This window comes from Chiloscyllium plagiosum, unplaced genomic scaffold (genome assembly GCF_037043375.1).
Source record: "Chiloscyllium plagiosum isolate Xiang-an unplaced genomic scaffold, Cpla_swu_hap1 HiC_scaffold_29, whole genome shotgun sequence".
Classification (NCBI taxonomy): Eukaryota; Metazoa; Chordata; class Chondrichthyes; order Orectolobiformes; family Hemiscylliidae; genus Chiloscyllium; species Chiloscyllium plagiosum.
In genome coordinates, this window is record NW_028270167.1 from 31,518,497 (window position 1) to 31,546,296 (window position 27,800).

At 39.6% G+C, this 27,800-nt stretch overlaps 1 protein-coding gene across 1 annotated transcript in view; it reads right to left on the reverse strand.

Annotated features, from left to right (window-relative positions):
* Positions 1-6,633: 6,633 nt before the first annotated feature.
* LOC122540715 (V-set and immunoglobulin domain-containing protein 2-like) overlaps positions 6,634-27,800 on the reverse strand; it is a 42,528-nt gene continuing 21,361 nt past the window's right edge. Inside the window, exons 3-7 of the mRNA XM_043676837.2 lie at positions 27,032-27,239; positions 24,973-25,134; positions 17,189-17,308; positions 13,227-13,365; positions 6,634-8,173 (exon numbers count right to left, since the gene is read on the reverse strand). Coding sequence (XP_043532772.2) covers positions 8,059-8,173; positions 13,227-13,365; positions 17,189-17,308; positions 24,973-25,134; positions 27,032-27,239 — 744 coding nt within the window. The 3' untranslated portion in view covers positions 6,634-8,058. The remainder of the gene's footprint in view (positions 8,174-13,226; positions 13,366-17,188; positions 17,309-24,972; positions 25,135-27,031; positions 27,240-27,800) is intronic.

Sequence of the window (27,800 nt, forward strand, 5' to 3'; positions counted from 1 at the left end):
AGTTTCACAACATCTTTCCGATAGGAAGGAGACCAGAATTGCATGCAATATTCCAACAGTGGCCTAACCAATGTCCTGTACAGCCGCAACATGACCTCCCAACTCCTGTACTCAATACTCTGACCAATAAAGGAATGCATACCAAACAGCTTCTTCACTATCCTATTTACCTGCGACTCCACTTTCAAGGTGTCTTTGTTCAGCAACACTCCCTAGGACCTTACCATTAAGTGTATAAGTCCTGCTAAGATTTGCTTTCCCAAAATGCAGCACCTTGCAGTTATCTGAATTAAACTCCATCTGCCACTTCTCAGCCCATTGGCCCATATGATCAAGATCCTGTTGTAATCTGAGGTAACCTTCTTCGCTGTCCACTACACCTCCAATTTTGGTGTGTTCTGCAAACTTACTAATTATACCTCTTATGCTCACATCCAAATCATTTATATGAATGACGAAAAGTAGAGGACCCATTCTGAAAAACAACCCTCCACCACCAGCCTCTGTCTTCTCCCTTTGAGCCAGTTCTCTATCCAAATTGCTAGTTCTCCCTGTATTCTGTGAGATCTAATCTTGCTAACCAGTCTCCCATGGGGAACCTTGTCGAACGCCTTACTGAAGTCCATATAGATCACATCTACCGTTCTGCCCTCATCAATTCTCTTTGTTACTTCTTCAAAAATCACAATCAAGTTTGTGAGACATGATTTCCCATGTACAAAGCCATGTTAACTATCCCTAATCAGTCCTTGCCTTTCCAAATATATGTACATCCTGTCCCTCAGGATTCCCTCCAACAACTTGCCCACCACTGACGTCAGGGTCACTGATCTATAGTTCCCTGGCTTGCCCTTACCACCTTTCTTAAACAGTGGCACTATGTTAGCCAACCTCCAGTCTTCCAGCACCTCACCTGTGAGTATCGATGATACAAATATCTCAGCAAGAGGCCCAGCAATCACTTCCTTCGCTTCCCACAGAGTTCTCGGGTACACCTGATCAGGTCCTGGGGATTTATCCACCTTTATACGTTTAAGGACATCCAGCACTTCCTCCTCTGTAATATGGACATTTTTCAAGATGTCACCACCTATTTCCCTACATTTGGTATCTTCCATGTCCTTTTCCACAGTAAATACTGATGCAAAATACACATTTAGTATCTCCCCCATTTTCTGCGGCTCCACACAAAGGCAACCTTGCTGATATTTGAGGGGCCCTATTCTCTCCCTAGTTACCTTTTTGTCCTTATACTGTCAAGATTGGCATTTCTCCAATTAAGAACTTCAACTTTTAGATCTGGACCATCCTTTTCTATCACTATTTTAAAACTAATAGAATTATGGTCGCTAGCCCCAAAGTGCTCCCCCAGTGACACCTCAGTCACCTGCCCTGCCTTATTTCCTAAGAGTAGGTCAAGTTTTGCACCTTCTCTAATTGGTACATCCACATACTGAATCAGAACATTTTCTTGTACATACTTAACAAATTCCTGCCCATCTAAACCCTTCACATGATGGCAGTCCCAGTCTATGTTTGGAAAGTTAAAATTCCTTACCATAACCACCCTATTATTCTTATAGATAACAGAGATCTCCTTACAAATTCATTTCTCAATTTCCCTCTGACTGTTAGGGGGTTTGTAATGTCATCCCAATGAGGGGGTCATCCCTTTTTTATTTCTCAAATCCACCCAAATAACTCCCCTTTCTCTATTCCCAGGAATGTCCTCTCTAAGTACAGCCATAATGCTATCCCCTTCCTCTCTTGCCCCCCTTTCTATTCTTCCTATAGCATTTGTATCCTGGAACATTAAGCTGCCAGTCCAGCCCATCCCTGAGCCGTGTCTCTGTAATTACTATGATATCCCATTCCCATGTTCTTAACCATGCCATTAGTTCATCTGCCTTCCCTGTTAGACCTCTTGCATTGAAATAAATGCAGTTTAATTTATTAGTCCTACCTTGTTCTCTACTTTGTTCCTGCCTGCCCTGACCATTTGACTTCTGTACTGTACCTACTGTACCAGTCTCAGATTGATCTCTTTCCTCACTACCACCCTGGGTCCCACTCTCCTACCTTACTAGTTTAAATCCTCCCGAGCAGCTCTAGCAAATCTCCCTGCCAGTATATTAGTCACCTTCTAATTCAGGTACAATCCGTCCCTCTTGTATGGGTCTCTTCTATCCCAGAAGAGGTTCCAATGATCCAAAAATGTTAACCCTTCTCCTCTGCACCCTGTCCTCAGCCATACATTCATTTGCTCTATCCTCCTATTCCTACCCTCACTAGCTTGTAGCACCGGGAATAATCTAGCTATTGCTACCCATGAGGACCTCCTTTTAAAATTCCCGCCGAGCTTTCTATATTCACCCTTCAGAATCTCATCCTTTTTCCTTCCTATATTGTTCGTTCCAATGTGTATAATGTTAGTCCCTCTCCCCTTGAGAACACTCTTTACCCTCTGAAAGAAGTCCTTGATCCTAGCACCAGAAGGCAACACACCATTCTGATTTCTTGCTTCCGGCTGCAAACACATCTGTCTGTTACTCTGACTAAAGAGTCCCCTGTCACAATCAATCACTTGGAAACTGACATACCCCTCAATATGTTAGAGCCATTCTTGGTACCAGAAACTTGGCTGTTCTGTTACATTCCCCTGAGAGTTCATCACACTACATTTTCCAAAACAGCATACTTGTTTGAGATGGGATAGACACAGGAGACTCCTGTATGACCTGCCTCCCTCTCCTATCTTTCCTGGTGGTAACCCATCTACCTGACTATATCTGAGGCTTTTCTCCCTTCCTTTTACTGTCATCCATCACACCCCCTAGCTCCTGTAAATTTCTTATTGCCTGTTACTACTGCTCCAACCAATCCATGCAATCTGACAGGATTCATAACCAGGCACACTTCCTGCATACATAATCATCAGTAACATGGTGACTCTCCCTACTCTCCCACATCTGACAGGAAGAGCATATCACTCCGCTAAAGGGCATCTTTGCTCCTTAACAATCTGCAGACCCAGAAAATAGCCCAGTCTTACAGTACTAAAAACACTGCTCCAAGCTAACTTGGTGCTTAAGTTTTATGTTTTTAAAATTTAATCAAGAGACAGATCTCAATAAAACATATAATCAGGAAAGAACCCACTCTACTCACTATTGTCAATTAATGTTTCACTCAGAATTATTTGATATGTGGTTAATGCGTGAGGACGAAAGACCAAATAATAGTACAGTGCAACTCGGGTGCTGGCCCAGCCAGTGATATCCACATTCCACGACTGAATTTAAAACAAATCAAAATTGCACATTACTATCTATATGTGCTGCCCTCACAGGTGAATCACAGAAGCCCTACAGTGCAGAAAGATGCAATTTGGCCCATTATGCCTGTCCCAGTTCTTCAAATAAAGGTCAGTGCTTTTTCTCCATACCCTTGCACTCAATTTCTATCCAAATAATCACCCTCTTGAATGTTTCAATTTTACTTGCCTCCACCACCTCTCCCAGCAATGGATTCCATACACTAACTAGTCCTTGAGTGAATAAGGTTTTTTCCTCATTTCGATCTTGCTTCTTTTATAAATCACTTTAAATCTGTATCTTTTCATTCTTGTTCCTTCAACAAGTGGAAACAGTTTTTCTGTGTCTACTCTATCCAGTGAAGAGAAGACATTGAGCTTTCTATTGTTCAAGATGTTTACTACTTGGTACAGCAGTGATCCAAGCTATTTGTCCAACTAAGTTTGAACATTTTCCAAATTATGTTACTTCATGACAAACACTTCTTTATTATCAAATGAGTAATGGATGAACACTATGGAACAGCCTTATTCCCCACTTTATGGCATGGAAGATCATTGATGAAGCAGCTGAAAATTGTGTGACCAGTGAGTGCAATTCCTTATAAAGATTCACTCAGCAGATATGGGTTTGGCCATCAAGGCTAGCATTGATTGCCCAACCTTAATTGTCCTTCAGAACATTCTACCACTGCTGTAGTCTATGACCTCCACAACACATTCAGTCAAGGTGTTTGAAGATGTAGCTTCAGTTATAATGAAGGAAAGGCAAGACATTTCCAAGTTAGAATGGTGTGAGTCTTGAGGGCAATATCATAGAATCCCTACAGTGTGGAAACAGGCCACTTGGCCCAAAAGGTTCACACTGACCCTCTGAAGGGTATCCCATCCAGAACCATTCTGCATACCCTATTACTCTACATTTCCTGTGACTAATGTACCTAACCTACACACCCTGAACATTATGGGCAATTTAGCATGGCCAGTCTGCACATGTTTGGATAGTGGGATGAAACCGGAGCACCCGGAAGAAAGCCACACAGACACGTGGAGAACGTGCAAACTTCACACCGACAGTGGCCTGGCCTGAAATCAAACCCAGGTCCCTGTCAGGTAGCCATAATAACCACTGAGCCACCATGCTGTCATAAGTATAGATAGTATTCCATGTTCCACGCCTCTTGATTACCAGTGTAATAAAAGCACTATGCTACCATATCCAGATAAACTCTGGTCCCCTTTAGTGATATTAGAACAGATGTGAAGATTTGCCTCTGACAACCATTACTATCTACCTTTATGTAATATATAATTCTAGCCAATGAAAGGATTTCTGTTTAACACATCCCACGCACCCCATAAAAACTCTCTTCATAACCAGTTTTGCTGGTGCTGTTTGATGTCATGCCCAGTTAAATGGTACATTGATGCTGATGACAGCTTGTTTCCAGTTCTTCAAAAGTTGAGCTTTACTTCAATGTCTGGCTCAGTCCTGTTTGGGTTCTGCTGCAACCCAAATTGAGCAGGTTGTTGGATAGTACCTGTTGTTTGAATATATTGTTGATTATTCCTCCAAATATTTACTGTTAATTAGGAGGAAACTATGAGGGTGACAATTGAATAAATTAGCATTGAGCTTATTTCTAAATAAGACAATTTCATGGCTTTATTGGAACAGTTTTGCTAGGGAAATGGTTAGCATCAGGGTACAAATGTTCAGCATTATTATTGAAATGTTGTTACAGCCCATTGCCTTTGTCTCAACAGAACTCAATTACTGCTTATAGTTGTACAGGATAAAGCAAAATAGCTGCCCATCAGTCTCTCTGATGGTGAAGACATCAGTGTCATGATTGTAACAAGATCGACCAAGGTATACCTCATAAAATATGACTGCCCTGATTGAGACTGTTAATTTGATCCAATCAGGGAGCCCTAGCTGACAGATGAAAACAGGAGTGTCACAGGTTCTGTTTATTCTGAGAGCTGGCTCTGAGGCAGCTGGATCAGTGTCAAGGACCCTCCACATGTAAATAAAAGGTGACTTGGTGATGAGATATTGGCCTCCGTGGAGTTATTTCAATCTTGAGGAAGCATAATGGGGTCATCCACTTGGCGGTTTTGAGCAAAGACATTTTTAAATATCTTACCCTTTACTTTTCACTCACCTGCTGAGTTTCATCATTGCTGAGGACAAATATTTTTATGGTGAATTCTCCTTGCATTAGTTGCATATTTCTACATCATTGCCCTTGACCGGATAAGATAGGCAACTATGCTTTTCTCTGACCTATGACTGTGGGACTGCTTAGCTTGTTTTTTAGCCAGCTATCTTTAATAATGCATCGTTATGCCAGTAGCTAATTCTAAAATACATCTGATGCTGTTCCAAGTATGCCTTGCTAAATATCTAGGATTTAAGATTGATTAGAACCAGGATTCAGATTGTGGAGTGACTGTGATTACAGAGTGAAAGATATACCACACTACAAGGTTATAGGATGATGCAGTAATCGAATTTTACTGTTAATTATGAATTGTTAATTATGAATCTATGTGTAGATTGGGAATTTTGGATAGCTAGATCTGCTCTTAATCTGTTCCACTATACAGAGGGGTATTGTCCCCATTGTGAAAGCAAGTCTTCACTTTTGCAAGGACTGTGTAATGGCTATTTTTAATCAATGGTGCTGAGGACAGATAGATTTTCAAAAGGTAGTGTACTTCATAAAGTTAACATCATCTCGAGTAAGAAAGCACCTTCAGAGTGAAACAAAGCTCAGATCAGAGAAACTACAGTTATAAATTTGTATCCCTGTCTTCAATTTAAATTCCGTGCCAGTGGATCTACAAACTGGGAGAAAGCCTAAATATGTAAACATTCATGCAGTAGTATGTGTACAACATAATTTTATGAACTAAATGTGTTTTATTGAGGTTGTGGAAGCTCAGTTCATCTATTGGGCAAGAACTGCTCCTATTATGTCAAAATGGATCAAGGTTGTGAATTTATTAGAGCAGACGCGCAGCTTTTCCAAGAAAAACCCGGCTTTTGGAAAGTTTGTGAGTGAATACTAAGTTGCTGTTTGATCAGTTATGCTCCCAAAAACCTCAAAGAGTTTGGACATTATATAATTGATGTCAACAGAAACTCCAACCTGTTCATCTGTCTCAGGCATGTTTGAAATTTCAATATACTGCAATATTTGAGTAGAATGTAAAAAAACTGCAAAAAAAAACACTGGAATAAAAAAGTGTATTCAAGTTCACGCTCCAGCAGAGAGTCATAAAACATACAAATAAATTCAGTCAAACCCATATTGGGTGCTGGAAGCAGTCTCAGCAACATTTTTAATCAGTTCAAATTCAACATCCTCCACTCAGCACAGTGAAGCATACATATTTATGAAACGGAAGTAAAAATTGACAAATTATAATAAAAGCTTTTGTTTCATGTACCATACTTTCTAAATCAATGCAGGCACATTATCGCAGAAAATGCTGAAAGCTGGTAACAGTGCATAATTACTATCTGCTGAGAGATCAACTTGAAATATTGGTCCCACTATATTCCAAAACCCGTTTGGGAGCAGATCATGAAAAAGTAGTGAATAGGAAACTCAGCCATCTGGGTCAATAATGAGTTTCATGCAGCCAGTTGCAACCCTAAAGGAAATTTTGTTGGGAAGACTTGTCCATCAGGACTCAGGGTGTGGATGGTAGCACAATATTTCAGCAGTGGCAATATATATTGCTTAAGAACCTCACAACATAACTTTCAAAACTAAACCCAGTTATACCATCTGTGCCCAAACAATATCAGGAAGTGCTAAAAATGCTGTCTGTCCTCCAAAATTATTTTCCCTCATTTATACTTTAACATCTATCTGGCATGGTGAGACTGAGGGAAGTTGAATATTTTACTTACACTAATTTAGCTAATTTGAAACTTAAAACAGAGTACTGTGGTCAGAAATAACTATATCAATTACACTGGCTGGTGATTCAATTCTTGTCACTATTTAATTCTGATTTTTATTCCTTTTGCTGTGATATCCCAGTCCTCAAGTAAAGAGAGATCCAAGCAAAGCCAAGGCTGCGCCTTATGAAACTTCCTCATGATTACTTGTCAACAACAATTGCTACATCCTGGGCACAGGTCAGTTTTCTACTTTCTCAGAGAAATGTAGCCAAGTGAGAGCAAAAATGTGAGAGGGGAAAGAAGGGAGATGTGGTTCTTGCTACAATTATGTCTTAATCGTGACAATATTTTGGATCTGGAAACATTCTATGGCAATCATTTGGCCTCAGTGCCAAATTGTAAGTGGTTAACCAGCTTTTTCTTTTGAGTTTCATTGAATATTAAATTTAGCTCACTCTGTCAAAGTCTTGCCAAATGCTCCATCTTGGAAACCCCCAAAAGCTAAAACAATATGCCTCCCCCATGAAGTTCCTAAGGCCATCCAACTGAGACTATCATTTCAAAATAAGCAACAAGGCCATTAATAGGTCAGTTTTTTAGGGACATCCCCATCTCCAGTTTCATGTCATTTTGCCAAAGATCCATGATTACTTTTCAGACTTCAGCAGCCAGTAAAACTCAATGTGATAATAATAACAACTTGGAGTAAGATGGTTTGATAGTGTAAAGAAAAACAAATATAAAAGGACAATAAGACATTTTATAAAGAAACTTCAACTTCGTCAATCCTGAAATTTGTGGAGTGCAATGCTTATGACTTGATTCAAACAACAATGTTATATTTTGAGTTCATGCTGTTTGAGTTGGTCCCAATGCTGTGTGCTGATGGTGCCATTAGATGGGAGTTCGCTTCTTTGCCAGGTGCCACTGCATCCTCTCTAAAATCAAAATATTAAACCATGAAACTTGTTCTAAACAGCAAGTAGTTCAACACCAGTATTTCACATTGTCATGTTATATTTGTGGGTGTGGAATCAGAAATAAAACATTCACTTAATTGAGGACTTTACAAAAGCAAAGTTCAAATGCTGCTGAGCACATTTGACCTCAAAGATAAAGTCCAGCCTTGAAATTAAATCCCAAACATTCTTTGCAATGTAAGTGCAAACAATTAGAATACAGATAATGTAACTGGAGGCAGATAATTTGGCGGCAAACTGTGAAGTAAACAATGCAGTGTACAAGTTTAAGATTAAATACTTCAATGAAAATTTGTATGTGACAGAGGGGCTACTAATTTTTAATTTTGTTGCATGATTTAATATCTGGAACCATTGTTTGAAAGGAAGTACCTTTAAATGAGTCAGGACATTGTGTTTTGAAATGAATGCACGTGGTACTTGACCTAAAAGAGGGGCCAAGTAAAACTCTGATTTAACAAGAGATCTGTCTGGGCAGATTCCCCTGTCAGATATTGCCTTTGTTTTAACAACCTGGGCATATTAAGAACAATAAGCAATTGACACTTCATCTCCAGAAACTGCCTGAGACGAAGAGTCAGAAGTCACACGATACCAAGTTACTGTTCAACAGGTTTATTTGAAATCAAAAGTTTTCAGAGCACTGCTCCTTCATCAGGTGAAGTCTTGAGATGAAGAGAACTTACCAACACTCATTGTCCAAAAGGGTGCTATAGACTCCCTTATCTGTTTCAATGACATCTTGATAGCTTTGACAATGGGAGACTGAAACTCCTTCATTAACATGCATTGTCCCCATTGTGTCCCAATAGTCAACGGCTATGTGAGTTAATCCTCCCTTGTGAAAGTTTATGATTATGAATTTGCCTGTTCCAAAGGTCTTTGACAAGGTGCTGCACAAGGTGCTCTTAAGTAAGGATACTAGGGAGAAAGCAGGCGAATGGGGTTGAGAAACATATCAGTCATTGAATGGCAAAGCAGACTTGATAGGCTGAATGGTCTAAATCTGCTCCTATATCTATGGTCTTATGTTTGTTATACAGAAGGAGCTAATATCTGTTCAGGACTGGAAAGGAACTTGCAGTGTAAAGGAAAGATTGCAATGATCAAGTCCATAGAAGTATAATGTCATAGACAGAATGCAATATGAGGCTTTGCACGGACACTATAAGGATCTGTTTTTACTCAAAAGTCAAAACTTCAAAGGTTATATCTGGATGATTACCGAACTGCATGCCAAATTTCATACACTACATAAAAATGGAGGGAGAATGGAAGATTAAAAGTCTCAACATTTTCATTTTCAGTTCAGACTCCATCTCTGTTACAAGTTGGAATATATTACTGGAATAGAGGTTTGAGAAAAAGAACATAAGTATCATAGAATCTACATTACAAAAGAATAGGTTGCAGCTTAAAAGAATTTGTCCAAAGAAGAATAATCAACTTACATTACAACCCCACCTGAATTTCAAGACTATCAAAGAAAACTCAGAATATATAATTTTTTTTTTTTACTTTTGGCCTTTAAGACCTTCATCTGTCTATAAATTGTTCTTGCTTTTTGCATGCTCAAAATTTGACATGGTTTTTAAAGTGCTATAATTGACCCAGATCTGCTACTTCATATCTTCAATGACTGATTCCATTTTGTAATTTATTTCAACCAAGAATGTATTATGCTACATATATATGGTGCAATATTTCAACTTGCACTTGGCTTTCTTGGGTCAATGTCGAAAAGGAAGTTAATTACGGCTTCTGAGAATCCATGGTTCACCTCAAGTTCTTTCACTTGAAGTAGCAATTCACAGGAATAGAGCTACAACTTGGAGTGAGGATGATTTGTATAGAAGAGACCTTTAGTAAATTAATTTAGGATATCTGGAAATGTGCAAGTACTACTTCCATGCTCAGAACGGGTTCATTTATTCATTGGCATACATCAAAGCTGATTGGAATTGGTGCTTGTTCTATGATGGAGAATAGAGCTAACTGTTGAATCTTTGGGAAGTGGTTGAGGTTATTTCTATTATTAAAATTTAACAAAATGTACAATTGTTCATAAAATTAATAAAGCATATGGAAGGTAATATGAATAAATGAATAATATAAATCAATAATTAATTAAAACTCATTAATGAAAACAGGACAGGGCATGCATTAGGGATGTAGCATGTGAGAGTTCCTGTGTACCATAGCAATCCAGGACAGACACATCTGGAATAAGTATTTGAGGTTCAAGCAGCTTTGGCTCAGGTTATGAGCAGGGGGCTAAATGACAGGCATTGTGATAAATCAACGAAGGGTGGAGATTGTCTGGATTTTTTTGGACCCGGAGGCAGTCACACCACTTCGGAAAGTGTTTTCTGATTTAGTCAATGGTCAGGTACAGGGGAGTATTGCTGTGAGTGAGGCAGGTAAGGGGATCCAGAGGGAAGGAATGCAGGATGATCAGCCTCTACAATTGTCTAATATGGATGAGGTTCTCTCACCATGTTTGAATGACAGCAGGGACTACAGAATGGAAATGTAAATTAACCATGGCACCATGGTACAAGACGCCATTCAAGTTGGGGGAGCACCAAGGAACATGGTAGTAGTGGGGGATAGTATAGTGAGAGGTGACAACATTCCCTGTTGCAACAAGTGACAGTGCAGATAACTAATGGCCTGTCCAGTGTCAGGGTTTGGATCATCTACTCAGAGCTGGAAAGGAACTTTTAGTGGAAAGGAAATATTGTGGCCCATATAAGCACCAATGACATTGGTTGGATGAGAAATGAGGTTCTGCACAGAGAGTACAAGGAGCTCAGTATTAAATTAAGAGGTGAGCTTCAAAGGTTATAATATCTGGATTACTATCTGTGCTGTGTGCAATTTGGCATCTAACACATAAAATCAGAGGGATGAATATGCAGTTCAAAGACTGATGTGGGAAATGTGTGTTCTAGTTTGTGAATCATTGGCACCAGTATTGGGGAAAGTTGGAGGCTGTACAGTTGGGACAGTCTATGTTCTTGCAGACCATTTAACAAAGGCACTGGAGAGGGTTTTAAACAAAATGGTGGTCACAAGGGATCAAATGCAGAAATATGTGGTAACTCAATAATGCGGAAAAACTGTAAGATGGGAAATAAAGGTTAAAGAATGGCAGGACAAGGCATATAACAAATATCTAGGAATACATCAACACTCAACACTAAATATTACAAAGATAACAAGAATAGTTTACACCTTCAGAGCTTTCCAGCCCATTAACTTCCTCTCTGTTTTCATTTTGCTCAGACATATTACTAATGAGTTTGTTGAACTATTTTCTGTCAATCTGTATCAAAAGGTATGCATCCGAGAAATTAACTTCTCTTTTTATTACATGACAGGTATTAGTGAATGTGTTCTGTTATTATCTTCTTCCAAAAAAAAGTTAAATACCTAGAGTCATAGAGATGTACAGCACGGAAACAGATCTTGATCAGCCCATGCTAACCAGATATTCCATCCTGATCTAGTTCCATTTGCCAGCACTTCGCCCATATCCCTCTAAACCCTTCCTACTCAAAAACCCATCCAGTTGCCTTTTAAATGTTGCAATTGTACCAGTCTCCATCCCTTCCTCTGGCAGCTCATTTCATACACGCACCATCCTCTGCGTGAAAAGGTTGCCCATTAGATCCCTTTTGTATCTTACCCCTCTCTCCCTAAACCTATCCCTTCTAATACTGGACTCCCCCACCCCAGGGAAAAGATTTTGTCAATTCGTGCCCCTATCAATGCCCCTCATGATTTTATAAACGTTTATGAGGTCACCGCTCAGCCTCCGACGCTCCAGGGAAGACAGCCTCAGCCTATTCAGCCTCTCCCGAGAGCTCAAATCCTCCAACCCTGGCAACATCCTTGTAAATCTTTTCCGAACTCTTTCAAGTTTCATGAGATGTTGTTCAGAAATATTTAACCATTTCCATGGTGTTAAAAATTAATAGTTTGAAATCCTAGCAGTTATCGACTCCAGCAGATTGGACAAAAGTATGAATGTGCATGGTGGTATTAAAGATCACAGTTGCTTGTGTACACCCATTGTTTTCTTGGCTATTCATCAAGTCCGTCATTCAGAAATAAACTGCGAAGGTGAGTGTGCAGACTGCTCAGCCACAGAAAGCTTCATAACAGAACCCAATCCTGTCCTCACCTATAGTCAAAATAATCACACACTTTCCAGAAGGGATCACTGGACACTAAGCAAAGCTTTGAAATGATCCCATTACCTCCCAAATCTATGCCTGTGTCTGTTTGAAGCAGTTATGGGAAAATTTTAGTGCACTGGTTAAATGGATTACTCACAATTTAAATATTGTGCAAAAAACAGCACTGACAAGAATTTCACACAAATATATTAATCTAATAACGACAGGACAGAATTTTCTGGCACTATAATGCAGAGTTGAAGGCACATGCTGTATCAATACAATAAAAACAAAACGAGCAATTTGGGTGAGCAAGTGATATGGTATGAGTCCAGAATCATCATAAATCACTGGCCCAAACTGCTTCACAAAATGCCATTAGAATGGAACAGTTAAATAAATATTCACAGAAAGTTAGGGCTGGTACTTAACAGTGGAAGGATGTTCCTGCTTACTTGACTTCTCCAGCCCAACTCTGAAACCATGGAGATTTATGCCTGCAGATAGTAAATTGCTCCAGAACATTTGAAAATTTAATATTTTAACCTTGTTCTCTTGATTTTTTTCCGTTAACTCTTAAGCCAACATTCCTTTTCCTCTCTTCATTTCTCTTTCCATATCTAAATTGACTCTAATTCCCTCTATTTTCTTTACTGTCATTCACTCTATGTATTTCCAATTTCATATCATTAATTGGGTGTTCTACTATTGGTAAGTATCAGCTCTAATTTACTGGCCCAATGTACGGAGGAAAGTGTACTCTCAGATGCTGCAAGTTTTTATTATATCCTATACCATGATTACCATAGCCAACTTAAATATCCAACCTTAATTCATGTCCGATAACAGGAACTTTGGGATTCTTCTTCTTGTGATGAAGTACGTAGTATGCAACAACAGCAATCAGAATCAGCGCAATAAGGGTAGCAACCACAGCTCCAACAATCACTCCAGCCTCATTGCTCACTGTAAAGAAGGAAGCAAAAACCTTATAAAGTTAATTGAAACTGTAAGCTGGTTGTACTGTTGACCAGGACACCTTATGTTCTGGAGAGGAGTGAATTACTGTACATGCTGGAATCTGAATTTAAAGCAAAACATAGGTGAAGAGTCACCTAGATTTGAAGCATGAGTTGCTTCTCTCCATAGATACTGCCTGAGTCGCTGTGATTTCCAACATTTTGTTGTTTTCAGTGATGTTCTAGGGACATGGATTCATGGTAGCTAGTGAGTTCTGAATTCATTAAAATCTGGAATTAAAAGTTAGAGTAATGACAACCATGTCACCATCGAATTTGAAAATCACACGACACCAGGTTATCGGCCAACAGATGCTCTCTCATACATGCACACTCTTTCTCTCTCTTTATCACACACACACACACACAAACACACACACACACCCACCCTCTCAGGCATATACTCCATCACACACGCGCAAGTGCTCTCTCAAGCATGCGCACAGACTCTCACACTCACACACACACGTACACACTCTCTCTCCCTCCCATCCCCACACACACACACACATTCTCTGTCCCTCCCATCCAAACACACACACATACACACACATTCTCTCTCCCTCCCATCCACACATACATGCACACACACACATACTAGACACAGACACACACCACACACACACACACACACACGTCTATGGGGTGAATTTGCATTTGCAGGTTTGTATTTACAGATACATTCTATTTTGGTCACAAAGCACACAATCTGTAGGCAGTCAGTCAATGAGACATTTTATAAATTCCAACTTTGGAAATGAAACCAGTCTGACTCCAGGTTGGGACACAGGCAGACCTCACATCTTTAATGTACTGTCAGAGCTGAGATGTCACTTTTTTTTTACATATTGATAAAACCTTAAGTTATCTCGGGGCAGTGGCTTGAAAGAAGTTCTGGGATTTATATATTAATCAATCGAAACTTGCATCCATATTATAAGTGATTAAAGACTTAACTTGACTAAAGCATTGTATCAGTTGTATGACACTTTGATATTTTACTTATATATTCTGTGTCCTATGTATCCTGCCCCACTAGCTACCTGACAAAGGAGCAGTGCTCTGAAAGCCTGTATTTTCAAATAACCTATTGGACTATAATCTGGTGTCATGTGATTTTCAACTTTGTCCATCCCAGTCCACCACCAGCATCTCCACATCACAGCTACCAAAGAACTTGCCATTAAAATTGATCTGGTTCACTAATATCTCAAGGGAAAGAAATATGCTCTCCTAATCTGGTCTGGTTTACATGTAACTCTGGATCCATGGCATTTAGTTGATATTGGACAGGTCTTAATGAAAATTGCAATAACCTCCATGGAATGAGATGAATCAGGTCATGTTTATGTGAGGCAACTTTTCCTCAATCATAAGGGGCATGGATAGGGTAACTAGGCAAGGTCTTTTGCCTGAGGTGGGTGAATCCAGAATAGAGGGCATAGGTTTAGAGTGAGAGGGGAAAGATATAAAAGGGACCAAAGGGGCAATTTTCTCCCAACATTCCTGGTTTTGTTAACCCTTTGCTCTTATAATAGCCACTTTTTGGATGTTAACTAGGGATATGTGGAACACTAGCTGATAACGCTTTCCTAACTCAGGGCTCTAAGGCTCATTTGTAGTGCTCTCAAGTCTCCATATTGAAATTGGAGACGATGTGCTCAGTGCACATTGGGAACTAAATAGAGTCATAGAGATGTACAGCATGGAAACAGACCCTTCGGTCCAACCCGTTCCATGCCGACCAGATATCCCAACCCAATCAAGTCCCACCTGCCAGCACCCAGCCCATATCCCTCCAAACCCTTCCTATTCATATACCCATCCAGATGCCTCTTAAATGTTGCAATTGTACCAGCCTCCACCACTTCCTCTGGCAGCTCATTCCATACACGTACCACCCTCTGAGTGAAAAAACTGCCCCTTAGGTCTCTTTTATATCTTTCCCCTCTCACCCTAAACCTATGCCCTCTCGTTCTGGACTCCCCCATTCCAGGGAAAAGACTTTGTCTATTTATCTTATCCATGCCCCTCATAATTTTGTAAACCTCAATAAGGTCACCCCTCAGCCTCCGACTCTCCAGGGAAAACAGCCCCAGTCTCATCAGCCTCTCCCTATAGCTCAAATCCTCCAACCCTGGCAACATCCTTGTAAATCTTTTCTGAACCCTTTCAAGTTTCACAACATCTTTCCAATAGGATTTTGAAAATGCCAGAAATCAGAAATAAAAGCAGAAAATGCTGTAAATAGGAGTGAGAAACAGAGTTAACCTTTTAAGTCAATGACCTTTTATCAGTTCTAACAGAATTTCTTACTAGTGTCAATACAATGTAATGTCCACAATTCAACAGCAGTATCAAATGAGCGGAATCTGGTACTTCCCCAGGGGTAAGAAGTTTACTCTTTAAACATTTTTTCTAGCAACTGTTAACTCACCATACTTGGATTATCATGGATTCTGTATTAATCAAACCAAACAGAAATAACAGCATCACAGCCTCCCAGGTTTGGTGCAATGCAAATATTGTGTCATGTAAATTCCCCTTAGATTATACCAACAGAATAACTTTGTCTAGCCTCACATAAGCTCTCCCTCCTGGACCAACATGACATTTATATCACTGTCACTGTCTGCACATTCTGATTGAGATTGGCCATTAAGTCATCAATTATAGACAGTGTTGCTCACAGTTCACTGGTATCCACAGATGATTAGATTTGTATAGCACTGACTAAGTGCACTTAATTAGCGATAGAAAGCGGACGCCTTTCATTTTGTCACATTGAGCTCAATTAGATTCATATCCCAGAAGCGGAAAGACAGTTTTCCATTCTCTGCACTATTTAAAATCTGATAGAACTTAGCACATTTGTACTTTGCAGTGGCATGACATTAAGTGTTAGATTCTAGTCAGCTGCAGGTGCAACAGAAATCAAATCTTAGGCACCATCTGATTCTCAGATGGTGTTGAGTTTTAAATGAACTAATAACAGCAATAAGAACACTTCTGACCATAGAATTGCTACAGTATGGAAGCAGGCCATTCGGCGCATCAAGTCCACACGAAAACCACCCCATCCCTGTAACTCTGCGTTTCCCATGGCCAATCCACGTAGACTTGACATCCCTGGGCACTGTGGACAATTTTAGCGTGGCCAATCCACCTAACCTGCACATCTTTGGATTATGGGAGGAAACCAGAGCACCCAAAGGAGACCCACACAGACACAGGGAGGATGTGCAAACTCCACACAGACAACCACCCAATGGTTGACTCGAACCCATGTCCCTGTCTCTGTGAAGCAACAATGTTAATCACTGACACTGAGCCACCGTGCTCACCCCTGTTGCAGTAAAAGATGTTGCAACTTCATCAAGTCTGTTGGGGTAGATTTTCAACTGTTCCGCATTTCTAGTGAAAACTGCACTAAATATAGCTTTTACACAAAGCAAACACTCGAAACATTGTTTACAAATTCAGTACATTTGGTGAAATGATGCCACATTATCACTTTTATGTTTTAATTATCAAAGTCCTTTTTCTCTCTGTTTGCTAATTCCTCACTGAATCCCACCCACACCATTCACAAGATGTCATCAGGCCGTGAAGCATTGGTTCCCAAAAACAGCCAAAACTGACAGCATTATTGCAAATTGAAAGATAGATAAATGCCATCTGTTTGTAGTGGCATTTGCTCGTGCCTATATTTAGGGCCATTTTACTGAAAAGATTAACAGCGGAATTCGTCAAAAGAAATCTATCCTTACCTGTGACTATGAGAACCAGTCGGCATGATCGTTCCCCGAGGATGTTGGATGACACACACTTGTAGGTTCCTGAGTGCTCCATTGTCAGGTTTTTCAGAAACATGGTGCCTTGATTAGAATCTACAAAAATGAAAAGGAAGAAAAAGAAGTGGTTGAAATAAACGCAAGATGCTTTCAATCAAGAGGGAATCAGGTGAAGTAGTGTCTGTCACTGTGGCAGTAAATAACTAAATGAACCCAGTATCTCTAGAAGCTGTAAGAGTAAACCAATAAACTCCCACTAAAATTTCTCTTGTCTTCAGATATTGGAGACATCAGTCTTAGTCCTTGCTGACAAAAGAGCTTTAAAAATATCGCATGAAAAAATATGAAAGCATTTGAAATAAATCATTAATATTGTTTGTAGGAAACTCAGTTCATTACAAAATGAAACATTTCCACAGGTATATTAATTCTACTTTATCCCTTCCTCTACTTTTTCACTCTGGAATAATGGCTCCTGAAAGGATATAGCTCCATGGGCTGTAGCTGTCTTTGAGTACCATTAATTCAATTGATTGCAGTTATCTTTCTTTGGATTTTATTAGTTGAATCAGCAAAGATAATACCTTACAGAGCTGAATGCTTTACAGTATTATCTTGTCACTTTCCATGTCATTATCCACCCTATCGTCATGGTCTCTCTTCTCTCTTCCTTTCCTTGACTTCTCTGTTTATATTTCTGTGGATAGGCTGGCCACCAATATCTGCTACAAACCTTCAACACCCACAACTACCTTGGCTTTACATCCGCACACCCCACTTATTCTAAAGGCTTTATTAAATTCTCCCAGTTTCTATGTCTCCATTGCAACTGTTCCAATGATGATCTTTTTACAAGAGGTCTCCGAAATGTCCACCTTCTTCACAACCAAGGATTCCCTTCCATCATGGTTGACATGGCCATCAGTTGTGCCCAATCCATCTCCCAAACTTCAGCCCTCCCCCTCCCCATCTCTCATGAATCCCCCGGTCCTCACTTACCAACTTACCAGCATCCAGATCCAAAAGACAATTTCCATCACCTTCAACAGGTTGACAGCACCAAACACATATTCCCCTCCCCTCTTCTGCAGGGACTATTCCCTCTGGGACACCTTGGTCTACTCCTCCTCCATTTCCAATACCTCCCCACAGCCTCATGGCACCTTCCCTTGCAATTGCAGAAAGTGTAATACCTGCCTACTTGCTTTCACCCTCCTCACAACCCAAGGACCCAGACACACCTTCCAGATGAAAGCAGCGATCTACCTGCACTTCACTCAATCTACTTTACGTTATTCACTGCTCACTCACACTGTGTTCATAGGCAGAACATCTATGTTCTTTCCGCAAAAATGACCCTGATTTTCCGGTTACCCGTCACTTCAACACACCGCCATGTTCCCTGGCCAACATTTCCATCTTGGACTTGCTGCAGTGTTCCAGTGAAGCTCTGTGCAAGCATCTCATTTTTTGTTTAGGGACACTGCAGCCTTTGGGACTCAGTATTGAGTTCAATAGTTTTAGTGCCTGAGCACCTTCTCCCAGGACCTTACCCAAACCCCCACACACCAGGCCTTGACATCACAAACAACCTATTGTTACGACAAACAACACATTGTCAGCCACTAATGGTCTCCACTAGATATTGACTCTCCCAGGCTGACTTTTACCCACTCCTTTGTCTGTCCAACTGTTTTTCTCTCTCTCTGGGCTCTATCTCCACCTATCATTGACTCCTTTCCATATGTCCACCCTTTCTTTAGCATATGTATCAACCTTGTCTCAGCTACAATCAGTTCTGAGGAGGGGTAACTGGACCTGAAACATTAACCCTGCCTACTGTCCACAGATGCTGCCAGACCTGTTGAGTTTATCCATCAATTTCTATTTTTGATGCCGTTTGGGTATATTGCTGCCTCCTTCAACCTGACTTGGAAGAACAAATGTTTAGAATCTTGCTTCAGAGAGGCATGACATTAGTCTACTCTTCTGAGAAACAGTGCTGAGACAAGCTGTTTAAATAGCCTGCACCTCAGTCCTAGTCATCATGAACACACTAAGGCCCATCCAGCCCTCACCTCCTCACCCTATATACATTCCCTACATCCTATCTAAATCAACTCATGACCCCCACCCACCCTCATAACATGCCAACTTCTGAAGCTCCATATATCTCCATGGTCCTTTGTACTAACTTGGTCCAACACAAGCCAATCCATGACTCACCACAGCCAACAGTATTACACACTTCACACTTCATGCCAACTCACTCAATTGCAATCATGGGCATGCTGAGAGAAATAAAATAACTTTTTAAGTGTCGATTATAGACCATTTTATTAAAAAAATTAATTGATAAAAACCCATTGTTGCATTTAAATATCTTCAAGTATTTAATACTTATAGGTACAAATCTGCGTATCCACAGCTCCACATCAAAGAAATATAACTGCTTTTGCAGGTTAGCAGGAAAATCTTGCTCCACTTTGATGTTCTTATTATTGAAAGTTGAACCATGTTTGCCTGCTGAGGATAGAAGTTGGTCAATGACTACCAATGGTGAGCAGTATGGTAGCTCAAAGGTTAGCACTGCTGCCTCACACCCATAGGGATCCAGGCTCAATTCCACCCTTGGGTGACTGCCTGTGTGGAGTTTGCACATTCTCCTCATGTCTGCTTGGCTTTTGGTTTCTTCCCACAGTCCAAAGATGTGCAAGCTAGGTCAATTGGCTAAATTGTTCATAGTGTCCAGGGTTGTGCAGGTTAGATGGATTGATCATGGGAAATGCAGGGTTACAGAGGATGGGATGGGTCTGGATGGGATGCTCCTCAGAGGGCCAGTATGGATTCATTGGGCCAAATGGCCTGTTTCCACACTGTCAGAGATTGTACGTTCTATTCCAAGCTGCCTCAACCTCAAGCTCAATCAAGTAGCAACTTGAAAGTACATTCTATTAAAACTAATATCTTTAGGATTAAAAGGAAGATGTTTAAAATTGAAACAATTTTTATGGGGACTTCTGTGAACTGACAAAGAAATTGGCACTATTGATTATATAAATATTTTTATTGTCAACCTGACTGTTAAAGCTTTGTAACAGTCCATGAACCTTTTCAGTATGAAGCCAGAGTTTCCTTTGTTAAAAAGGGAAAGAAAATTATTTCCATACTTCTGTTATACAGAACATCTGATTTCACAAAATGGCTCACCAGAGAACAAAATACAAAGTACCTTTCCTATTCCTTCAAGAGGTGCTGGGTACCCAACGGCACATTCCTTTAAATTCAAAGTGACTTATTCTAAACTGGAAAACTGTGCATTCCTGTATAAGTGAACTGGAAGGCACTACAACAAGATGGAGGGGTTTAAGAATCTTGCAAATTTGTGTTCTGTTCACATTCTAGAACGATGGAAGGTGACAGGTAACAATGTTGGCCAGCAATTGCCAGTGAGTCTCCAAACATCCAAATCCTCTTCCCGGTAGCCCCTCCTGTAAACCACATAGGGTTCACACTTCCCGAGGTCATATGTGTATGTGAGCTTGAACTTGTCCACATTCCCCCTCCAACCCATGACATCTGAGGTGCCTGTGCCAAGTGTGACCATATGCTGCCCCGCTCAGAAAACAAGGGGCCTCCTGATCATGGACAACCCTCACATGACCCTATCCTTTAGCTTTCCACTAATTAATAAGCTAATTTTTTTAAAAAACGTTCAGTTACTCCTTTTCTTTAGATTAAGTTTCCATAAGCTATAAAGTATAAAAATACTTAACTGAACCAGAGTACATAACAAACTGAAGTGGAATTCATCAACAATTTTGGACTCTTAACATTTGCGTTTTGCTTTGAACCAAATGCATAATTCTGCTCGATAGAAGTCAGAAAAAAATGCTGTATATATTCAAAGCCTATATCACAAAGTGCAAATAACTATTGGTTTATAAAGCATAGAATTTGTGTTAAGTTGTCACTTTTTGTGGACAATGTCAGCCCTTGCCATTTTTCTAAATTAATTAGAAGTAATTGCAGTGGAATAAGAGAAATGGAAGATAGGCTCAGGATTTACATCAGAAACCCAAAAATTGCTATCTCCCCTCCACCCTCCAACTATACTAATGAAACACAATCAGCTGTATATAATAAACTTTTAACTAAAAGTCAGAAAGATAGCTAATCCATTTGGAACAATAATCAAATCTGTAATTTTTACATTGGCAGGTTATTGTTTTTTTTTTGAGCAGTAATTATCTACAATATTTACGCAAATAACCAAAACCATTTGAAATTCATTTATAAGCTTCAGAGGATTGTACCCCAGTCCCGTTTACTCAATACATGCTATTAACTGGAAGGCTATCCACTTAAATGGATGCCACAACCTGCAACAGAAGTGTGCCTTATAGTTGAAATGATTCTTCTAAATATTTAGACTTGTACAACATAGTCCCTCCGGATAATGATACCTAAATAATGGAATCATTATAAAATGAGTCAGAATTCAGGAGAGACCCAACAGACCTAAAGCAAATCCATCTCCAGCAATCAATGGCATACATCTCAGAGTGCTGAGAATGGCGGGTGGTTGTTTCTGAACCATCCTCAACTATTATGAGGAGTTAATAAACATTGCACATATACAAGTAGGTTGGAAACAAGTTACTACTATGCCAAAGTACAAAAAGAGTTGCAAACCAAATCAGTCACAGGCAGTGACAGAGACTCAGTTGTACTTGCATTCCACATAAATATTGTAATTTATTATCAAAAGTGTTGTCTGTACTTTGGGCGCTTCAATCAGTTTCGTAAAGACACATTACCCAGGCACTCCTGTCAGTGAAGCGAACAAAGGAGGCACCGAATTTGGTTTTCCATTCAACTTGATTTTATGAACAAAATTCAATTATTAAAAACACCATGTGAGCATTTCCAAAACTCACACAATTTTTACTTTTTATTTAACTCTATGTGTCTGAGAATGGATATAACCCACAACAATCTATGTGTTTGAGCCGGGCCATTCCTCTCCGATGTGGGGCTGTCTCTCTTCCGCGAAGTTTGGTCTCACAGGTCAGAGTGGATCTTCTCCTGCATCTTCTTGGGTTGTTCCACTGTCTCCTGCCCTAAGTATTGACTGAAGGGATGGCTTCCAGGTGTTTGCATCCATTCTCTCCCCAAACCTTTCAGAATACAATGTACATTTGTTCTTTGGTCAATGGGGTCATGAGCAAGCATTTCAAAGTATCCAATGAGATTGTGCCAACACCCTTCTCTGGAGCCATGCTGGGGAGGTGTAAAGTGCACATCCTCAGGCAATGGTTGGAAGTCAAGGTGCCAGAATGCCTGATTGATACTTCTTCAATATACAACCCTTGGTTCTAACGGGTTCCTCCTGATCCTTTGCTACCTCTTTGATCTTGCTTTCTTTTATCCTCTGTAGTTAATGGTTGCTGGCTATTGTTTAATTGATTTTAGCCAATTTTCTGTCAGGCCTGATTTCTCTGGCTTTGGGTCAATTTAGAATATCTATGACCATTTGACCTTGGGAGTAAGTTTGAAAATCACTAAATCAGTAATGGCTTAACTATAAAGAATCTGTATGAGTGAAGAAGAGGAAGATTCTGGCTGAAAGAATTGTCTAAAGTAAACTGTGGTTCTTTCATTGACCTGACGTCAGCTGACTGTCAAAAATCTCTTTGATAAATTGTCGCATAGGAAGCTATTATGTAAACTGAATCTAGTTTAGGGTAAATCATAAGAAAAGATAAGAAAATGTCTGAAGGGTAGGAAATGATACTCTTTAGAGTAGTTCCACAGGACATTAAGAGTTGATTTGGGTGCCTCAGCACTAAATGTTGGTGCTTCTATTTTGAAATTATGTCAATAACCTGGTTCAGAAACACAAGGCACAGTTGTCAATGTTGGAAATGTGTTGCTGGAAAAGCGCAGCAGGTCAGGCAGCATCCAGGGAACAGGAGAATCGACGTTTCGGGCATAAGCCCTTCTTCAGGAATTATGCCCGAAACGTCGGGCATATGCCCGAAACGTCGATTCTCCTGTTCCCTGGATGCTGCCTGACCTGCTGCGCTTTTCCAGCAACACATTTCCAGCTCTGATCTCCAGCATCTGCAGACCTCACTTTCTCCTCAAAGTTGTCAATGTTGTCGATGATACCAGACAAAGAATATGAATGGAGTCACAGTTGGCAACTGAGAAATTAGAGAATAAGTTATCCAAAATACAATCCTGTACTTGAGTGGAGAAGAACAAAATTATAACAAAAACAAGGGTGCCAGAGAGCCACACTTGAATAATGCTTGAGTCTGTTTGCCAAAAATGACAGAAACTATGAAGTGATTATGGTAGGATAGTATTGAGATATTAAATTCTATCCCAGTATCAGAAGCCTAATGTACTCAGAAAAATTGGTGAAGTTAATTTCTTTAGCATAGGTACATGGGAGCTACAGAGATAGGACAAAACTTTCGAATTACCCTCATGACAGCATTATGTTACAATGATGATAAATATGAACAATCAAATTTTAACTACCAACATCTGACTTTTATGCCAAGATCTTCCATAGACTTAAATAATTTATGAGAGAAAGAATCGTGGATCAAAATGGTTGCAGTGATCCCCTGAACACAGATTGAGGCACATTTCATGACACTTGTGAAGAATAAATAAAATGTCTGTGAATAAAATACCATTATTATTTAACAAGCTTGAAACCAAGCAATTGGGTTAGTCTGAAGAAATTTGCATTTCCTGTTTTAATTCACCCTTTTATGGTAAATTCACATTTTTGCAGGTGGAAGTCTCACCTGTCAGATAGACTATTTGGAATGTAAATGGAGCTAGACTCAAGAATGCACACTGGATTAGCTTTCAACAACTGTTTTGAGCAGCAGAGCAGATAGAGGGAAAAGCAAGGACTGGAAGATGTAATGTATCTTCCTGCCTGTTTCCTCACCATCCTGGGAGATAATATCCGAGGAAAAAGCAAATTGGGAAAAACAATCATTGAGAATTCAAAGACATATACAGTTTCTGCAACTCAGGTAAGAAATATCTAATAACTCAGGGATTCCACAGACTTTTAAACTGCATACCCTTCATTCTACCTGTCTCTACTTGATAAGTCCCTTTGAAGCTTTTTTTAATGTTCAATTGATGTCACTTTTTTTCTCTCTCTCTCTGGGTTCATAGGTAATAAAATTCATTCTCCTTTCACTTAACAAAACTTGGTAATTGGCTCTGACATTTTCCAGAAAATGAAGTTTTAATTGAAGTCTAATAACAGTGCGCTAAAAGAAAACAGAAATATTTGCTATGACTGACTGAGGAGATTATAAGGAGAAGGGTTGACTCTTCCACCTCACCTGGCTCCAACAACCATTGATGTTGCCATTTCCTTTCAATGGACTGTTTTAGTTCAAATAACAGGTGATCTTCTCAACTGAATTATGGATGGACAATACATGATGTAATGATGCTCATATCCAGTGATTGAATAAAATAAATTACCTGAAGATGTTGGCCCAAGAATTGTTAGAAATTGGTTATTGGGCTTCCACAAATAGAGGACAATTCAATTCTTCAATTCAACAAACCTACCCTAAGAAGTTGCAAATCAGAGCGTTGTGGTGAAGGGCCTTATCAAAGTAAATGTGATGACATATTATTAACCTGCTTAGGGAGGTTCTGCTTCACTGAAGTTAAAAAGTGCCTCATGATGAGAAATAGCAATCACGTACCTTTTACCATGACTCTCGAAGATGATTGCTCAGTACCAGGGCGGACTTCTGACCATGCATATTTAGGACTTGGCTGGCCCATTGATGAGCTGCATAGCAAAGTCACATTGTTTCCTACGTATGGTTTTCCAATCACTTTACATTCAGGAATGGATGGTGCTACTACAGAATTAGAAATAAGTGCACACATCAGTATCTCCACTTAAACATATTGGAAAACTTAAGATGTTATGCAGCAATTACTAAATTTAATTCCTGAGATTATAGGAATAGAGAAGTTCTAAGCTTAATGGCACTGGAAAAAAGTATGCTATCAATTATTTTGCATTGGCTACCAATTTGAACCTTTGCTTCCCCCAATTTAAGTTCAGTGTCCACAATTTGCCTGAACCCTGTTCATAGAACACACCCGATTCCTATGTTCTAAAGGAAATGAAATGCCTCATTCATCTTTAATTAACCACTAACTAAGCTGCTTTCTCAGAAGCAGCACATATTTATGTGGGGAAGCCCCTAGGGCTTTGTAAGGAAGTCAGGAAGTATGAAAAGTCAGGCATTTATATGAACACCGGGAAACTGTCTCTGGTTTTCCTAACCAGGATTAGTGGATTCAAATTCACACTTAAAAGCACCAAGCTCCCAATTCTACTTATAAGTTCTCCTGAAAAATGAGAGATCTAGTAATCATTCACAGTGCAGTGTAGACACTTGTTACAAAGGCCTCTGACCATTCACTATTAGCCAGGAAATAATATATAACTGAGAGGGATCTTAAAGATAAGTGAAATAATTTTTAAAATTAGTGCTGAATGTCATCACAATTATACGTGCAGTTATGTTTTCATCCTCACTTCCCAGCAATAGTTATGCAGGCCTGGAGGTCTGTGACAATTTGCAAGGATATTGCTGGTATTAGAGGGTTTGAGTTATTAGGACAGGCTGGATAGACAGGGACATTTTTCCCTTGAACCACAGGAGGTTGAGGGATGACCTTATGGAGGTTTATAAAGTTAAAAAAGGACTGAGATAAGGTGAATAGGAAAGGTTTTCTTTTCCATAGGATTGGGGAGTTCAAACTAGAGGGCATAGATTTAAGGTGAGAGATTAAAAAAAACATTTAAAAAGGACCAATTAAAAAGGGCAATGTTTCCACACAGAGGATGGTGTATATATGGAATTAACTGCCAGAGGACGTGGTTTGAGACAGGTACAGTTATAACATTTAAAAGTTATTCAGACAGGTATACACATAGGAAAGGTTTAGCGGAATATGGGCAAAATGCAGGCAAACGAGGCTGGTTTATTTTAAGTAGGCTGTTCGAGATGGATGAGTTGAACCAAAGGGTCTGTTTCCATGTTGCATGACTATGATTCCATAACTCAGAAAACGATTATTATTAGATAAGTATATATTTATAAAGATAGTAAAGTAACAACATTGGAAGGAATTCTATTGTTTTCACCTTTCCCATTAAATCTGTTAATTTGATGGTCATTTAGTTGACACTGCATTTGCCTGGCTTCTATTTTTTTTGTTAACAGTTGTAGGATAGAATAATAAAGTGATGACAGTGCACAAGCAGGCTATCAGGCCTATCACCTTTGTGCTAGTTCTCTGCAAGAGGGTCTCAGTTTGTTCCACAGCCCTGGTCTTTAGTCCAGATTTTCTCTCTTCAGGTGCTTCTTCAATTCTTTTGGAAGCTCTGATCAAAGCTGCCTCTACCACAGGGGGACTACATCCCAAGCACTTACTGCATTAAAATCAGTCCTTCCTCACATTACCATTGAGGTTTTTATTAGTCACCTTAAATTGTGTCTATTGGTTCTCGACCATTCTGCCGATCTAATATATGTAATGAGCTTAACAATTAATTACTTTCCAATTTTAAATATTTAGCAAATAATTGTTTGGTAGTACAGAGCTTTAACATTGCTAAAAAGAAGCATGAGGTTGAAACCTTTCTCTAAAATATTCACCAATTAAATATTACCACAGCATAAGGACATGTAATGGTGGAACAAGATCATAGACAGCAGAATATTAGTTTTTTCTCCTTACCTTGGACAATTAAATTGACAAACGCCTCACTGGTTCCAGTAAAATCCGGAGGATTGTTTATATCACATGAATAAGTGCCTGTATCTGATGGCTTGGTGTTTTCAATTCTAATAGACGCTATTCCATTTGTCGGATTCTGGTCAATCAGCTTGATTCGATTAGCTTGAGGCCCAAGTGTGTATGTTTTCCCATCAGTATAATAAAGAATCTGAGTGGGTAGAATTATGTTAGGAACTTGTCTGTTGAAAAGATAAAAGGTTAGGCCTGAGGTCTTAGATCTAAGCGGTTCAGTTTACAGTATTGGGGATATGTATCTCCCATGTCTATCAGTCTCTACTTCTAAAGAAATTCATAGAATCCAAGAGCTTTCCCTTTCATTGTTCCTCCTCTGGATAAGGATTTCCCAAACCTCCAAGTAATACTTTTCCATGTTGCAGTGAGATTGGAAATTCCAGCATGGTAGGGAAGCAATCTTGTGCCTATTAGTAAAGTGCTGAAGAACCCCAGTATTCCAAACTTCTGCCACCAGGTGAAATGTCTTCATTATGATTTAATTAGTCTAATGCTCCATCAGTACTGCTCCGAGACTGTAATGCATCGTGAAAATAATAGGAGTTTGTATGTTATACTCATAAAGAAGCCAAGACACCCTTTCTATGAATATAAACATCTCAGCTGACAGTGTGGGCTGAACATTAATGCCCAAGGCAGCTTATTAGTGGAGAGGGGTTAATACTTTTGAGTGCAGAGGAAGGATTAAATCCCAAAA